Consider the following 19,158-nt stretch of genomic DNA (forward strand, 5'->3'; position numbering starts at 1 on the left):
ACAATTTGCAACACTTGACTTTTCAATGTCATCTCGGGGAGAACCTTAAGTCTTTAAGATTACTCATTCTCTCCTACTGAACCAAAACAAAGAGCTTGCCCATAGTCCATATCAATCTTTACATACTGAGAAAATACAGCAAGAAAGTTGAAGTTATCTTTTGTTTGAAAATTTTTTAGTTGTTCTAAATATTCACTGGTATCTCCTTTGCAAAAACACCTCAGAAACAAGCAACAATTGTTAGCCTAAAGAGAAACTACAAACTCAACTATATGCAACTACGCTGCTTAAGTTACCTTAATGAAAATGGTTTAAAGTAATGATTTTTTTCCCTCATAATTAGGGTTGGCTAGGAACAAGCACATGAACAGATGGTGCAGTTCTGTAGACAAAGAAATTTGCTAAGATACTGTAGCAGTTGCATTTGAGCCAGCCCTAGAAATTGCCTTCTTCCTCCTGCCCAAAGTGATGCTACAAAACAAAGTAAGTCACTGCCAAGACTCACAGCAACACAACAAGCACAATGAAAGTAGAATCATCAGCCCCCAGAAAGGACTGCTTGTTTACCTTTAATTGATCTCCTTCAAGATGTGCTGCCTACAGACATAATCTATATATGTACCCTGTTAACTAGAAAAAAATTTATACCAGTTATTCTGACATCTGTGAGACTGGACATATCAAACACAGCTGACACAGATGTTGTTTTAACTTTAGTAAAACGGAGCTAATCAGTGCTGGGAATGTTCTTGATCAAGCCCACAGAACATTTCAAAGTCATAATTCGTATCATCCAATACGAATCATCCCTACCAAGATAGTCAATTTCAAGGACCTTCTCTAAAAGGAGTCCTGTCGTTAGCACAATAAAACGTGCCCTAGTAACAAGACCAAAATCCTATTTAACATCCAAGCTCTGCAGGAAACCTCAGCCTGGGATGTGCCTAACTTAGGAAAAAAAATGCGGGAATATCTACACCTACACAATATTCTAACATCATCTCAGAACTTCTGATGGCCTTGGGAATAATCCTGTTGTGCTTTAGCTAAAAGGGGCATAAGGAGCACTGCCACAGTCTTGACTCAGTCATCAAAAGTTGAAGACAGGTATGCAGCTGTTATGACTGTATGGTTGTCTACATGGAGAAAAGAATATATTAGCACATTTCAAAGACTTTCCACATCATAAGTGGATGTCAAATGTGGATCAAAGGGGTAGAAGTTGGATTCCTTATTGTGGAGAAAAACACCAAGGCCTCTGAAAAGCATACCAATAATAGGTTGGTAATAAATGAAAAAGACCTCAATATACAGATGTAGAGCAGACACAGCCACTATGCAAAACTTAAGAGAACGAAGAGATTCTGAAAAAAAATCCACCTAGCCTCCCTCAGCTGAATGAATGTAAGACTAACCCATTTCACAAAGTAGCCACCCTTGAGATGAAGGGCAAGGCACTATCACTTCACAATCCAGTGAAGTATCCACTCATGAGGGGAAAAAAAAAAAAAAAAAAAAAAAAACAGAGTGCAGTCTCAAATTTACCCTTCTTCTCTGTCTTTGGCAGAAGCCTAGGACTTTTGAATAAAAGAGACTGTGCCAAAAGGTTCAAGGCACACATCATGTCATGGCTGGAGGTAAGCAGCAACAGGATTGAAGGATCTGTCAGTACATATGAAAACCCAGCTTGAGTAAGCCGGGAATTGCTCTCAGCTCAAACAAATCTTACTGTAGGACGGTCAGTGAGATACCAAGACCCAGCTCAGGCAGTTAAAAGTGCAACACTCAGTAAAGGTGCTTGAAGTAAGAAGTGGTTGTTTAAATCATTTCTTTCATGTTCAAAGGTCTTACAGAGCTTGTAGCTGCCACGCAGGGTGCCAACACCTTAACTCTAACAAATTGCTCCAAATACCACCCATGCACCAGAACTTGTTGGAGCTAGCACAGGACGTAAGTTAACCATTCCACCACCTTGAAGATTAAATGGCCTCCCTTATGTTGACATTGGACAGTCTCTGCCTTTAAGAACATTTGGTTTCTTTGAAACAACACTGGATACTGTTTATGATGTCCTCATTTTGTTAAAGGATGTTTCTTCAGATACAGATGATTATTTTAGCCACTAGCTTGAAAACTGGACTGAGCACCTTCAGATACTATGCACTCCTCTGTTCACGGCAGACAGCAGCTACGAATTTCATGATCAAAATAGATCCAAAGATTGCTATTAGAAGGAACATTGAAATAAATAAGCCTGTAACATACAATGTCAAGGTCGAAGAGTAGTAAGATCAATCAAAAGAAAACAGAACTGCTGAAAAAAGCCACCTTGGAGCCAAAGAGCTAGAAGCCAAGAAGCCCTGCTAACAGTAAAAAGCATCTACATTACAAAGCAAGCTATCACGCAGGCCAAATTCTAACAAAGTTTTCCCTTTCAGCTGAAAGCTGACAAAAAAGTGAAGGCGAAAAACACATTCTTCCTCTATTGTAACTGCATAAATAGCAACGAAAGGGAGAGGGAAGAATTCACTCCTACAGCAAAAGCTGTATTTGTAAATACACCCAGAGTGTGAATCTTCAATAAGCCAATTCTTGAAGGGGACAGCATTGCCTCACGCATATTTACTAACATTCTGAAAGCTTATAAGCATAACATCCAGCAAACAAAACTTCAAACGAGACTAGACAGATCATTCAGGTACAGCCATCACATACATGTCTTCTGTACAAGAGAGAATAGGCTGTGATATGGTAAGATACACAAGATTAATCACTGGAATATCCGTATAACTGAGGACATTTTACTTAAAGGCCTTACTAAATAAATCAGAAAATTGCACATATTCTCAAATTTCTTTAGTACTGGTATTAAGTAAAAACAGCAGTAACTTAGAATCTGTTTCTAAATATTTTTTGGGGAAAAAGGGATGTATGCTTTAATAAAACATTTAGATATTTAATCTGATATTTGTCTCCCTACTTCTGCTAACATACCAGAAGGTTCAACATTCTTAATTAAAAGACACTAGAAATTCTGAATAAGCCATGGCTTAATTGTAAGCAACTGCAGAGCTTCCATTTCTTGGTGTTTTTCTTCTGGTTACTGTTTTAAATGTATTAAATCAATAAAAATCATCTTCACTCTTACGTATCTGAGTAATACATTTATGCATATTCTAAATTGTGAGTTTTTTAATCAACAAAAATACAAAGCCGGTCTCCTTACCTTTAACCACCTCTGCCACATTACAATTAGGGTCAATACTTCCAATATGTTTGGGGTGAGCAGGATTAATGTCTCCTCCAAAAAGAAGTGCTAAAAGGAAAAACAAATGGCAGTGACTTGTCTGTTACACTTGAGGCAGCACAGAAAGTTTAAATCTGATAATATCTTGATCTTACTGAATAGCACATCATTAAAAAAAAAAAAAGATATGCCTGCAAATTGTCAGAATCCTTGTTTAGGAAAACTCTCAGCAGTATGCTCCCCACTCCATCTTTTGCACAGGGTCTGGCACTCACTAGACCCTTAACTGAGATTTTAGCTCTCAAAGATGCAGAAAGATTTTATACTTTCTTTTTCGGAAGTGATTTTCTGCTGCTTTAGCAGTTAAGCAGGTAAGAAACAGAGGAAGTATGAGGTAAGCAAAAGACAAAATACGAAAGCTTTTTCTGTTCCCGTAATGATGAGCTAATCCATTGGCACACTGCAGAACCACACAAGAGATGGTGTCAATAATGAAACAAAGAGCAAACTATACAACCTGTTTCCAAACTCTACTTTTCAATTGTCTTTCTCAGTACTTCAAGATTAATTTTTAGCATCACAGATAGATCGCTAACATCGGTTATCACAGGGAACTTGTACTAGATTAAGCATCTACAAGCTTTTTAAAGTTTCAACCACAGGACAAGGCATTTCAGTTCAATGAAGTAAGTTTTATACTTCAGAACTAATGCATGTTATGCTCACACTTGGCCTAGGAATTCTATTAGGATGAAGCTTTTATTACTGTTGTAACTCTTACAGCTCTAAGTGACGCTTTTAACTTTTTATTCATCATTTGTCTGCCCAGTTACAAGAATAAACGGCATATTTATTTCACTGCATGCTTTGGCACATGAAAGCTAGTTGTACAGAGACAGCATGGCATTTGCTAGTCTCATAAAAGGTTATTGGAAAGACACACAACTTGTAAAATACCTTACAGTGCATTACTCCACTTTTGCTCCCCATTACCTGTAGCGCACCCATATTCTAATAGGCCATAAAAACAGAATACTGGGCAGACAATGAAGCTTTACTGCTAAAAGGTACAAGATACACTGAGATCAAGACTGATCTTAACTTTACATAGACCACTTTCTGCATGGCTGCACATAAAGGTTAATGGGAGCTGTGCAAGTAAGTCCTTTCACTCTGTAATATGAATATGAAAAAGTTTATTAGTAACAACATAAAGCAATGAAATTGAACTTAATGACAGAAGATGACTAATTCAAGTATTTATTTTTAAATAGAAAATAGGGAGTAGAGGGAGACAAGGAGTATAATTTAAACCTTTAGTTAGAAATACTCAACTAGTATTAGTTAAGAGGCAAGGAAGTCTAGATAACTTGCTGAAAAATTAAGCAAAATTATATGTAATTTATCTCTGCATCCTCACATTTGAATGAGAAATAAATGCCAACTCTACAAGCTATGCTGAGAGAATCTGAGCAGAAAAATATAGCTACTCTGTTGTCTAAAAATACTTCATGTAACACTATGCAAGCTGTCTCTGCCAACAAGATTAAAAAGTGACAGCCACGCTGACAAAGCCTGACAGTTCTGGAAGAAAGCATACTGGTGGTTTGGATTCATTTCTGATAGCTGTGAAGTACCATATTAATATGTTGCCAGTATATTTTTACCATAATTAGCACAGAATATTAAGAATTAGTCACGAGTATGAAAAATACTAAAACAAAGCTATAGCTCCTTCAGGTTTACAAGCAACAAGCTGTTGAAGATGAAATAAGCAATTACTTACTGTGTTGGTTAATAAGCATACGGAAAGAGATGCGGTTGGTGTAGAATCTATCTAGAAAATACTGGATGTTACTGCTAACAAATGGATCAAAGCCATATTTTTCCTTGTATTCAATCACCCCTTGCGCCATGGTTGGAACCACATCATTGTGTCTGTTCCTGACTTTAATTAAAACATCTAAAAAGCTAGAGGAAAAAAAATAAAAACAAGTTGTTAAAGGTATAATTAAACTCAATCTCTCACTTCTGTTTTCAACCCTCCACAGCATAACCATTTTATCTATTTGCCATCCCACCCAGTAAATAAAGCAGTCATACCTAAACAAGCCTATTTAAAGAGAAATATTAGGTCAAGCTCTCACTCACAACGTCTGTGAAATATTTAGTGTCTCAATTTGAATAATTCCTTCCCAAAATATCCCTTTTGATCATAACCTCTTTGCTATTAACTGAGAACAAGAGATTTCCTTTTTATGTGCACCATGGTAACTCTCATTCTCTGTAACTAACAGTAGCTGGCAGATTGGAGAGGTAACTCAGAAAATAGTACCTTACTGCCCCATATAATTTCCTGACAAATGTTACACTTCATAATTTCTTCCCCAAATTCACCCTGTGCAGTGCAATTTTTGAATGCATTTCTTTACCTGACATCTATTCTGAAGTTTGAGTGCTGGGATAGGTAATTACCATCTGTGTGACTTCTGCTCCGTTTCCTTTTTACACCACTGGATGGCAGAACACATACAACGGTGCTCTGACAGATGTCTCCGTGGTAGGTTGGGCAGTTTTAGGATACCACTTCCTTTGTTTTTAAAAAGTACTTCTCTTGAATCAGCTTGGGGGATTTTTGTTTCTCCTGCCAAGGCAGCTCTACACTTATCTTTAAAGTGCTCGTTGTTTTTATTCCACATGCAAACTTGTACATACTTTAAATATTAATAGCTTTTAAAAGCCTAGACATAGAAAAAAAATCAGTGCTACTCAGTTCTATGTTCTATAATATTAAATGAATATTAGCACTACAATGTTTACATGATCTTGTTAGAAAACACGTGGTGAAATGCAGCTTTCAGAAGAAAACAAAGCTGGGAGTCTTGTTGGGCTATGCCTGCCTCTGCAAATCTACAGACTTGGCTTTGAAGTTGACTTAAAAAAAAAAAAAAAAGTCAGATTTATACTGAAAAGAGATGTATTGTTTGCATCAAAAGTATAATACGCACCAGCTAAGGAAGGAAAGAACACTAAGATCACAAAAAGTAAAAGACTACCAGTTATCACCACATTTAAAGCACAAGCTTCCTTCCTGTTCATAACCAGTTAGCCAAGACAATCGTTTGATGGTAAAAAAAATACATGCTTAGAATTTTAAAAGCTTATCACGAGCTTTCTTCTACTGTACCTTGCGAGCTCCAAAGGAACGTAGGATTAATATTTAATACTTTTTCATCATCCTTGTTCTGATCACCAGTTTTTGCCTGTATATTAACAAACAATTCAGTAGTCTTTCAACACTATTTTGTTGCATATAAAAGGGGAAGTTTTAACTGCCTAAATCTCCCTGAAAATTTTCACAGTACAGACCAACTGTTTCCTATTACTCTCCAGTCTTGCTGACTGCTTCAAAATATTTTAATAAAGAATTTACAAACCATTTAAGTCTTGATCCTGTATGATCTATAACGACTGAGGTCGGGTATTAGCTCTCCAGACAAGACTACTGCCTAGCTATTTTATTCATGCTGTCTCTCCGTTTCAGAGCAACAAGACTGGCTTAAAACAGAGCTGAGAAGTAACACAATCATATCTGAAAGATAACAACTGACAGCACTCTCTACTAGCTGCTATTTGCAGACGGCTGTGCTTTTCATTTTTAAGTAGCTCCACTACCCACAATATGTACAACATGCTTATGTGATCCACGAGGGCACGCTGTTCGCAGATGTCCTGCTACTAAAGTGCTCAAATGCACCGAGCATGCTGGAAGGGCAAACAAAGGTCTAGGTTGTTTACCCATTACAGACAAGCAAATCATAGCTGACGCTCGGTGTGTAAATGCACACAGTAAAGGAATTCTTCATTCTTACAACAGTATGACAGCCTCTTGTCCTATCTTCAAAGGTAACGGGGTTCACTCAAGTGTTCCCATAAAGTAGATGCTTTTAAGTGACCAAAACGATCAAAAATCCTTTTAAATAGTACAGACATATTATGTATATTTATATACACACATATTCTTTGACTGATAGACTGCTCTTTTTAAAAAAAGTGCTAGTAACCTGGTATTTGAAAACCACCAGAACGACAAACTAAGTTCACACTCTGAAAAATTCCCCTACTAGAACATAACTATTTTCAAAGTGCAAAACACTAAGTGAAGAAGCATTTCACATTATTTTTAAGTAACAAAACACCATGTGCTTATTCCAATCTACTCTGATACTTACTTCAAATTGCTAACAGAATTGCTATTTCACTCTTTGTGCTGCACAAGGGAAAGTTATTTAATTACTAAGTTTCGTGTTTGTGCATTATCTATAGACATATTCACAGCGTATTACTTCAGTTACTATCAATTCCAGAATACTTTTCCTGTCACACTACCACCACTGGGTGAACAAGAAAAATCAGCAAAGAAACTCACGGGTACATAATGAGGAGCATTTTTTTTTCTGAACGTCTAAACCAAATTTATACATTAATTTGGGCTACTCTGATAAGCCGTTACTCAGCATTAGCATTGATTTAGTCTGTACTTACTCATACCTGTTCATCCCTTGTATTGCATTGGCACTGCTCTCCTTGTGGGTCTTGGGGCGCAACAGTTAGGGATTGATGGGGCTGAAAGAGGGCTATTTTTCCACTAGATCAGTTTCCCAACTCATTTCACTGTATGGCTTCGCAGGCAGCTATGCCAACACATGGATAACATCTACAATCCTGTACATTGATATGAAGAAGGGATTCCTCGGAAGGAGACCCTGAGCTCTGAGAATACCCAAGCAGGCTCCCCAGGTAGGCTCCCCAGATGAGCAGAGAGGTGACACAAAGTCAGAAGGCAGTTTTACATTCAACTAATGCTGTCATTCCACCATTTTAGAAAGCATTCATTGAAGAACCACCACCAATATTGATGCATCATGCATCTTACCCTTCCAAAGCCACTCTGCCAGGTGGCTATCAACAAAAACAACAACAACAAAAAAAAACACACTATTGCAAGCGATCCAAACTTTGTCTGAATCAGTCTGCAATTATTCATGCTAGAAATTGCTCCTGAGGACATATGATCCTGGAGACACTGAGCCCAGCTCGACTCTGATAAATGCTGTGCAAAGAAGGGTTAAGTGAGACATCCACACATTTGCTAACGAGTATCAGAAAACTACAAAGCCATGAAATATTTAGAAAGAAAGTAAATCCTGGTCTGCAAGACTGCCTCTTGCCAGCTATTGACTGAAGCAGACAGTGTTGCTCTGTTCCATCCAAGAAGAGCTTGTGAGATTTAGTGATCACTCTTGAAATGACAAAAACTTGTATAATGAGTAGCCCTGGGTCATTTTAAAATATCTGGTACACTTGCAAACTGCAGGAAGTTCATTTCTGAAGAGTGAGACACATGTGTAATACAGGTTTTGATGTCTTCATAGGCCAAACTCAGTATAAAAGACAACTCTTACTGTCTTTGGACAATAAGCATAGTTGGACTTTATCTCAGTAGGCTGCAAAAAAAATTCCTGGTGTCCTTACTATATGTACTTAAATACACATAATAAAATCTTTGACATCTTGTGATTACTGTAACAAAAATTGCACTGATGGAGTAAATTTGGTTCATCATATTTGGTATATCATACTGAAATGCCCGTTGTCACTATGACAATCAAGTAATACCTCCGGTAATTGTGAACAAACTCTAAAAACAGATCTCCAAGAAAACTATTGATCAACCTTTCACACACCTCATAAATAACTATTTAGAAAACTACCTGGAACCTCTGAAGTCTGTAAAGCACTGACATTCAGTTACCTAACAGAACATCTAAAATGAAACAAGAAGCTTCATAACTACATTGCCTCCATCTGCACAACCAGGATGTTATAGGCTTAATGGGACCTGTTATGCTAGCCGTAGGAACTCTTATTGCTAAGATAGTCACAAACAGAAACTCTCGTCACATCAGCAAATACACCATAAATACAGAATCCCCTGAAGTAACAGTTAGAAATGGTCAATGTGTTCAACTGATTTATCCAGTAAAGAATAACCATGCCTAAAAAAAAAAAAAAAACTGAAAGATATCCAATGTGTTCTTAAAAGCTTTTAATATTAGAAGCTTTTTAATATTTTCAAAAGGCTCTACAGCCTTCTCAAATGGTCTTTTTTTTTCAGTTTGTTCTCACTAATATTATAATCTGTACTTTTTGCCCTGTGTACAGATCTCAACTTTAGCAAGTATCAGCCACTTTCAAATACTCCACTTCCTCATTTAGCGTAACCAATCACCCCTTATTATAGTGACTTTTTTTTTGTAGACTCAGACTTCTAGCACCTTGCACTTCAAATCATTTTTGCCAGTCCAAATGACTCCCTTCAACATTTTTCAGAGATAAAACTCCATGCTTCTAATTTTTGTTCCTTTCTCATCAATACTGTCCACCTGTGTTTTAACTTCTTAATAGGTAGTACCAAGAACTGAAGACAGTATTCCAGCTTAGGACTCGCACTGAGAAAATTGTTACTTTCTCCTTGTTCAATAGCTCTACAGCTCAGTCATTCAGTCTGCAATCCTTATGGCTCTTTCTACAGTCCTGCCATGCAGATGATTTGGTACTCATGCACTTGAGTTTCTCTTGCATGCATTGGTTTACGCTTAAAAAAAATAGAAGTAAAAAGAACTCGGAATATATTCCCACAACCAAAAGAGCATACTGTCTAGCATTACCTAACAAAACCCTTATTCAATCAGTTAACATATCTGAAACTAACAGTTTATACAGTTACATTAAACTAACCAGGTGAAGACCACACACCATTTTTGCATAGCACAGGTAGTTTGTTGGACTGCAAGACATTTTACGAAACACTTCCTTCCAGCACTATCTGATAAGGTAGAATATTCAGAAGATTCAGAAGAAGCTCAAGTTTAAAAGACAAGCTACCTGAAGAAAATTAATCAACCGAAAATAAATCCACAAGAAATAATCTTTTCAAACAAAGCTTTATGGTAGAAGGTAACTATAGAATTAATGGTATTTTTTTCTTTAATCTCTGATGCATATGCATACTGCTGCACTACCTTTTCACTTGCATGTTTTTGTGTTTTATGAACAAATTTCTAGAAAACATTGTGACAGCATTCATATTATTTTGCTGTTAAATAACATTAAACATTCCTTTCTTCTCAAAACATAACTAATATTCAATGAGGTAGCTGAACATCAATACCTGAAGACCATTAAAAAACCTTTTAGATAATTAACAATGATTGATACAAATTTCTCTCAGTTTGCAGGTATTCAACCTGTTAATATACATTACATAAAACAGAGTACTGAGCTCAGTGAATAACACATCTAAAACATCACGGAGGAAGCGTTTCATGCTATTTCTTAGCCTATCAGTCTGCATAAATCTAGAATACAACAGTTAAAAGCACTTAGATTCCTGTATTCAGCTCCTGGTTACAATATTGGCTTTCACTACATGAATTCTACATTACAAATAAAATCACACTTTTTTTTTTTTTTTTTAACCATAGGATAAAAACTGTCACAAAGAAATAGATTACTCACTCATCCAGAACATGAGGATCCTCAGGACTTTTATTTTCATATTCTAAAAGCTCAAGGAAGCTCTGCATATACCTGAAACAAGAAAAGATGATAAAGAAGTAGTTAGAATACTAGAAAAAATCAGAAGTAATCTAGGTTTAAGTCTTAAGGATACAACCTCATCTGAAACAATAGTAGTGTAGCACAGACATCTGCAAAAACTATAATGAGGAGCAACACTGTAACAAAGCAACTACAATACAATACTTTTAAAATTCAAAATAATGTATCATGTTGACTTAAAAATTAACATTTATGTCCCTACAGTCCACAATTCAGGAAAATTAATCATACCTTTTAGTTCGGACAGCCAACACAAAAGAGCCACAGAGGTACCACAGAGGCCCCAAAGAAGATTTAAGGGAAAGCACCATTCACTTGACATGAAGATGGCCAGCCCTCTGTAGGAAACTCACCCAACACCAGGATAAACATCACCACTCCACAACACTTAGCCTGAGGGCAAGGTTTCACTCCCTGAAGCAGGTATACTAAGTAATACAGATGTAGCTTTACAGCTAAAAGAACTGTGGATTTGTTTCTTGGTCTGAATCACCCACACAAAAGGTAGGGCTTCAACATTACCAGAAGGAGCTGTCACTCCTCTTCCCTTTTGTTCTCCCTTTGTTCCTGGCTAAGCGCTGCCACTTACATTAGGGTAATACCACTGCTAATAAGATGTATGTGTAAACAACTGTAGCTTTCTGCAATGACAGTCAGCCAGGTAGTTCTATTTCTCTAGTACATGAAAACAACTCATAGAAAGCTGTCAAAAGCTAGCATAAGAGAGAAAAGATGACCATAAAGCTTAATTAAGAAACCTTACCCTATACTTTCAAACTGCAGCCAAGCTTAAGACAGCACTGCTGTCCACATGACTCTCTCCAGGGCCCTGTGCTGCTACCTCATCCCCATTTCACTCCCAGCCATTGCAGGACAGCGCTATTAGTATGCTGAAAACTCTCCCCTTCCTTCTGGGGGCTGCTTGGATTTAAGTCTGGATCAGCAGCTGACCTTACCTCAGTTGACAGACCCAAAACAAAGGGAGCAGTGGGTGCACATAGCTGAAAGCAGACAGCAGGCAGGCCTACTGGCTTCAGCAGCAGTGCATCCCCTACCACAAAAACAGCATCCTACCTATCAGTGCCCCAGTTTAGTCACAGTTTTAGGGCAACACTGATGGGGAGAGAAGTTATTTTAGAGTTATTTTAAAGCGAGTGTCAGATTATAATGCCAAGCATTAGAAAGAGAACCTAGTAAAAGCATAATGCAACTCCAACCCATTAGAAAGCTAGCTTCACCAACCTACAGAATATTGGGTATTCCAGGGAAAAACAACAACCACCACCACTTTTTAAAGGTCTTAACCATATTTATGGCAACAACATATTAGAAGCAACAATATTTCTAAGCAAGCAAAAAGCTTAAGAAAAGTGGTAACAATTTGTCATGAAAGCTTTTACTAGTGACCTTAACATTCAAAGTTAGATATGAAATGTAGCCAAAGTGTTTTAAGTAATGCCAGGGTTGTCATTCTGTATCAGCAGTGCTGGGGCCAAGGGAAGGGAACAACAGACAAGTAGTTGCAACAGAAGTGATGAAGAGCAGTGATTTAAGACAGGGAACAGGCATCTGGTGTTGGGCTAACCCCAGCCAACAGCCACACACCCACACAGCTGCTTGCTCACTCTCCTTGTCTGATGCTGGTGCAAAAGCAGAAGGAAGACGAGAAAACTTACAGGTCCAGATAATGACATTTTCATAGGAAAACAAAAGCTGCAAGTGCAAAGCAAGAAGAATTAATTCACTACTTCCCGGCAGCAGACAGATGTCCAGCCACATCCCGGGATGCAGGGCCTCAGCATGCACAATGATTGCCTCCTCCTTTCTTTAAGCTTCTACTACTAAGGCCAATGGCATATTGTAATACTGAATGTCCCTTTGGGCACTTCAGATCAGCTGTGTCCCCTTCCAGTCTCCTGCCCACCCCCGACCTACTCGCTGGGGTGGGGGACAGGACAGCGTGGGAAGTAAAAGACAGCCTTGACATTGTACAAACACTGCTCAGCAATAACCAAAACACTGGTGTCACCAACACCGCTTCAGTCACAAATTCACAGGCCACTATGAAGAAGTTAATTTCATCCCAGCCAGATCCTGTACAGCAACAAAGCTGAGATCAGTTCTACGAAGTGTTCAGAACTGTACATTACCCCCATTTTCCTACCAGAGCACAAGTAGTCTTTGAAAATCCACTTGTGAATGATGACTGTAGTCTTGCAGAAGTCTATACACAGGGGACAAAAAGTGCAACAGGAGTGACAAGGGACAGGAGCACCTTTCCTGTGGGGACAGGCTGAGAGGGCTGGGACTGGGGAGGGCTTGGAGCAGGTGGCCTCCAGAGGTAGCCTGCCAGCCTCAGCCAGTCTGCGAGTCTGTGATAAGGTTATCATGCAGAACAGTGTTAGGAAATGAGTTTGTCCATGGAAATCATGCAAAACTTCTGGAACAGTCCGGGACTGCTTTGACTGAAATGATCTTAGCCTAGGCTACAGTAAGGATTTTTCCACAGAGTAATATTTTCAACACAGTTGACAAAGTAACGTTAGCTCCTGTCACACTGTGTATTTTCAGCCTACCACAACCACCACAAATAACTACAGAAATCCCCCACACAGTCAGTTACAAGTTCGGCAGGTAGCTGATGTGTCTAGCACTGCATTTTTTAAAGCCCGTTCTTTCACAACATTAGAAGAAAAGTATCAGTTCAGAACCACCACCACACCTGCTCCCACAACTTCAAGAGATTTGAAAGCTACTGAAGCAGTACATAAGGTCCCTGCATAGGTAGAGCTATGTGGAGGACAGACAGGCAGGGGAAGAATCATCAGGACAGTCAGTTGAAAGAGGGACGGGGTTTCTGAAAGAGTGAATGAGAATTTATCTCCTTTGAGAATGAGTCCTCAAATGCACTCCCCTTTTATTCCCGCTGGAGAAAAGCTGCTTTACTTTCAGAGCTCTGCTGCTTCATCTGTGAAACCTAACACAGAACAAATCTATAAGCAACCTCGCTCCTTTGTTTTGAAGACATTTTCTTCAACATCATCTTCCTCATACAAACCAATATCAGTCAAGTTAATGTGTAAAGGATGAAAAAAGATATAATGATTACAACTAGCAAAACACAGTATTAACCAGTGAAGGAAAGACAGGGGAGTGTTAGACATGGCGATGAAGCAATTCAGGGCTTAGGTTCTGTGCAGTGTTTCAGAATTTCAGAATATCAGCTTTTGACTCCTTACCAAACCAGGCAACCTCATGCAGAAGGAACGTTTACACCTATTCCTGTGTCCAATTTTCCTGTAGTTCTCATGAATATTTAAGACTTTTGCAAGCAGGCTTTGTTATCTCTTTCACCGTTTCCTTGACCGATGGTCAGAACGTACCTAAGTCATCCAACCCATGGCTGTCTCAAAGAGGAAACTGCTTTCTGGACTTTTTCTGGGTGTACAGAGAAAAGGATATTCATGGGAGAGCCTCTTCTTTAGTTAGGAACGAAAAAAGCCACATATCTTGACTCAGTCAAGAAGACCAGCACCACCGTCAGGCTGGAGTAGTTCCCTCATGCTATGAGTTGTAACATATCAAAGAAAGCTAAGACCTTCCTTTGCAATTAAATATTTGCTACCTTAAATCTGTTTGTGTGGGGAAAAAGGCAAAATATTTGATTCTACATTGAAAAGCAATCCACCCAGAAAACACCTGTCTGATTACTGTGAAGCAGTCTTCTTCTGTTCCTCAGACAAAGGTTGATCTCTTGGTATTCAATGACCGTGTCTCCATTGGCACCCAAATCTAAACCAGCAGTACAATTTTGAAATGAATTCCCCAATAATCCTCCCTTAGTCAACACTGATTACATTTGCAGTGGTTTTGGCACTAGTAATCAGGTTCTTCTCAGAAGAAACTACAATAGGAACTTCTGTGGATGAGCACCACATGTGTCAAAGACAATACAGCCATCATGACCTGAACAAATGTGTGGGACAAACTGCTGTGAAGCTTTCTAGCACAAGCAGAGCACAATACATACCAAGAGGCAGATTGAACTGTCACAAGTACACCCCACACTGTAAGGTGTTTCTCATGTTATACAAAGGTCCAAATGCTGTAGGCATCAAAAAGTTTGACAACAATCACCCCCCCCCCCATTCCTTATCCTTTCAAATCTTCTTCTGGGCTTGAAATTCTTTCCCTTCCTGCTTTAATTTATGTTGCCATCCTCCTTGTTTTGTGGAGGCCTGTATTTCTTCTCCTTGCCCTCTCCATTTTCCCCACACTTTCAGTATATGCTTTTTCATATTTTTCAACAACAGTTCTTTCTGCCTCCCAGAACACCTAGGGTTCCAACTCAGCTTCCCAAGGAAATCACAGAATCTTTGAGGTTGGAAAGGATCTCGAGATCTTCTAGTCCAACCCCTGTGCTTAAGCACAGCCAGCTAGAGCAGGCTGTCATAGACTATATGTCCGGTTGGGTTTTGAGTAACTCCACAGATGTACCTTCCACATCCTCTCTGGGCAACCTTTTTGTGGTGTTTGATCACCTTCATTGTGTAGAAGTTTTTTTTCTTCTGTTCAGATGAAATTTCATGGGTTTTAACTCATGTCCATTGCCTCTTGTCCTGTCACTGGGAACTACTAAGGAGAGCCTGGATCCCTCGTCATTGTTCTCTCCCATGAAGTATTTATACACACTGATATTCACCCTTCTGAGCCTTCTCTTCCCCAGGCTGAACAGTTCAGATGTGTTTCTGAATATCTCCAAGGAGATATATAGTGCTCTCAGGCTCTTCCCATATGAAAGATGCTTCAATAAATCTGTATCATCAGAGAGGTGACACCTTCTCTGGTGGCGCAGTAAGTTAGAGAAGGTTATTTGGAAGCTGCTGACCCCTGCCATCATACAATATCCTGAACACCCTGCTTCTGAAGATGCAGGATAATAACCACACTTAAGCAGCAACACATCAGTTGCTTTTTACTAGAGAACTCTGACCAGAAATCTTGACCATCAGCAATTCTGCGCTGACGCTGTGTATAACACAGCAATGAATATTTCCGGTACTGAATGTAGCTCATACCTGATTTTTATGCGACTTGGATTTGATTGGCTGCTCACTACTACTACTACTGTGCTATATTGAGATCTGTACATTTTATTTGCTTATTGCCACGTTGGTCTTAAGACTGCTGCCCCTGTAGTAGTCAAACTACTCCTGTGTTGAACGATCAGCACTTTGACTAGAGTAACAGGCAGGGGCAAGCCAAGTGTTTCTCTCCTCTAATGGGGCAAGTAATTGTGCAGAAAACTGCCTCAGTCAGAAAAAGATTAAAGCAGGTCTCAACCAGAAAAAAGCTGCCAAACAGTCACCAGCCGTCAGTGGAACCAGCAGGCAAAACAGCTTCTGAGGTCATTATGCTGCAGGCTCAACACAGCACCACTGAGGAACTGGGAGTTTCTGAAACAAAGGAAAATTATACAAACAAAATGTTCAACACTAAGTAAATTTATCAATATACTGAAGTGGTTTGACTTTAATCTCTATGGTGGAGAACCTTATGGAAATAGGCAATGCTATTCCTTTATTTAAGGTTAGCAACAGTATTTAGATGTGTCTTTCTGATTCTGAAGTAAATTGGTATTACTTTAGAAAGCCAAGTTCATTAGCACAAGCACTATATCCAGCAAGTCAGAGACACCAGTTCAGAAGAAAGGTTATTAACTTCAAATTGAAGTTATTCAAATGTCATCACTCTATTTCTTCCAAACCACAGAATAAATTAAGTTGGAAAAAACATAACCTGAAGTTAAACAAATCTAACCCACTGTACAATGCTTATGGATTATACACCGTCCAATCTGGGACGTTGTAATACCCTGTGCATTATCCCAAGTTTCCAAATAAAAACTCAGAACTGTAAGTGCCATACATTTTTTTTAGTTGCAATTTACAATTTTTCAAACTGCTTACATCCCTTCATTCCTTACTCCTCCCCAAACAGCCCCAAACTGAAAAAACTAAGACGTAAAAATTATTTAAAAGGAAATTTATAGCCCTGATGAACTGTAATAAATAACTCACAACACTATCTTAACAACAACCAATAGGACAGTTTACCTATCAGTGCAGAGTCAGCAGTGCAGTATACTCCTATGTCAGTTAACACGTGTAAAGAATGTAATTCCCTTTTCATACAATTCATTTATTTCCTTGAATTTTCTTTTGATTAGAACTGTAGGGTGAGATAAGGGTAGCTGAAGGTGGTAACTACAGGATTTACTAAGCACTGGAAAGCAAAACCTGGTCATGTTTTAAACACAGTTCATATAAAATTACCAGTCAGATAGAATTAAAAAGTACTAGAATAATGTACACTTTGCTGTACTATTAGTAGATTAATACAACAACACAGAACACAAATCTTAAAAAAAAAAAATGAAATAAGTGTCAGTTATATTTTGCTACTTTCAGTGAGTCCTTGAAAGCAGAAATCAAAGCCTATGCCCTTCAAATCTGTTGTCTTTCTGGTCCTTAATTCTTTAGCACAATCCACCACAACTCACTGGGCAAGCTCTGTTTTCAAGCACGCTAGCCTTGTTCTTTTGTTAATTGCCACAAGGTAGTCTGAATTCTTGTCAGTCTGCCAAATGCAGTAATTCCAGAATGGTACATTGCATACACGAGATCACTGTAAATGCCCATAATGTGAACTCCAAGTTTTAACTACCATTCCCACCCTCCCCGGCCTCAAAAAAAAAACAAAAACAAACAAACAAACAAAAAACCTCCTGCAAGATGCCTTCACTTTCTCCCCATATGTATTTTAGTAAGATTTTCCTTAGAACCTCTAACACCCAAGCACTGATAAAACACATTTCCATGGTAACACAAATTTGTTAGCATAGTCTGAATATAAAGAGAGGAAAATAATTATTAATCCCCAAGCTAATGATATCTCTAGTGTATCTTTCCAAGAATATAAATGGAATTTCATATTCCTTTTCCAAGAAAGTACTAGAGTAGAGAAAAATCAGTGCTAGTTAAAATAGGAATTACAGATATGATAGAGTAGTAGCTCATTGTGACAGCTTCACAGTTACTTTTGGTATTTTATAAGCCCTGACCTTATCCGTTTTATCATAACTATTTTCTCCACATCATGTTAGTGATCATGTCCTATATTAGGCAGTTCTGCATATTCTAAATTTTAGAGAGTGCCCTCTCAAAGCTGACCTAAAAAAAAAAGGATCTCTTTAGTAGTGGGAAGTTGGCCATTAATTTTGAATAACTAAAATAAGCTGCTGATCCCTACCATGCTGCTTGTTGATTTGTTATTTGGAACCACTCCACTTCGCAGCCAAAACACATTAAAAGAATTATCGTTATTTTCATTCATTTTCTTCCTTCCCTTGCTAATTCATGCAAAACATGTGCAAGCAAAGTTATAAATTCTAACTGGGGCTGGGATAATGCTTTAGCTTTGTGCAGATTGAAATTCAAAATTTGGTTTGTTTGATCCTAATTCACCATGTGGGTAATGCCAGCTTGATATGAAAACGAGTAGCCAAATAGAACAAAGGAAGGACAGTTGTCTTGCTTATCTTCATTGCCACATACATCAGGCTAAGGAATCCAGAAAGGAGAAAGACAGACTGCACTTTTCCTGAGAGCAATCAAGCAATCAGTTGTGAAACTCCTGTTGCGCAGTGCAGACAAGGAGTGTGGTACAGGAAGCAAAGTGCCTACAGCATGACCATGAAAATGGATTAGAAGACCGAAAGAACAGGGCTTGCCTGCAGCAGGGAGCTTATTCTCAGAAGAGTCAGGTTGAGACTGCTTCCCAAGGGACCTGTAAGAAACTGAAATTCATGCAATCCCGAATGTTACTGACTGGCTGGATAGAAGATTGACAGGAAAGAATCCACGCTGCACAGTAGGTGGGGCTAATTTATTTTCTTACTCCACCAAACCTAAATTCCATCTATAGCCACCTTACGCTAGTTTAAATGAATGATAAAACCTACTACAAGGATTAAGAGCCCTTTGAATTATTTGGCAGGCTGACATTAAGGAACACACTGGAAACTTGCATTTTAAAGCTCCAACTAATTTGGTGTCTTGTCATAAACACATTAAAACTGTAAGGCTCTATTGTAATTGTGATTTATTTGTACTACCACATTATGTTGGTGACTAGATAGAAAACTATCAGCCGACAGCCGAGATATT

General features: G+C 38.5%; 1 protein-coding gene across 1 annotated transcript in view; it reads right to left on the minus strand.

The window, feature by feature from the left end:
- Nucleotides 1-19,158, minus strand: part of PDK3 (pyruvate dehydrogenase kinase 3) — a 54,060-nt gene that overhangs the window by 10,614 nt on the left and 24,288 nt on the right. The window contains exons 3-5 of the mRNA XM_035315581.1: nt 10,829-10,900; nt 5,034-5,218; nt 3,227-3,316 (exon numbers count right to left, since the gene is read on the minus strand). Of these exons, the coding sequence (XP_035171472.1) occupies nt 3,227-3,316; nt 5,034-5,218; nt 10,829-10,900 (347 nt within the window). The remainder of the gene's footprint in view (nt 1-3,226; nt 3,317-5,033; nt 5,219-10,828; nt 10,901-19,158) is intronic.

This window comes from Oxyura jamaicensis, chromosome 1 (genome assembly GCF_011077185.1).
Source record: "Oxyura jamaicensis isolate SHBP4307 breed ruddy duck chromosome 1, BPBGC_Ojam_1.0, whole genome shotgun sequence".
In the NCBI taxonomy this organism is placed as follows: domain Eukaryota; kingdom Metazoa; phylum Chordata; class Aves; order Anseriformes; family Anatidae; genus Oxyura; species Oxyura jamaicensis.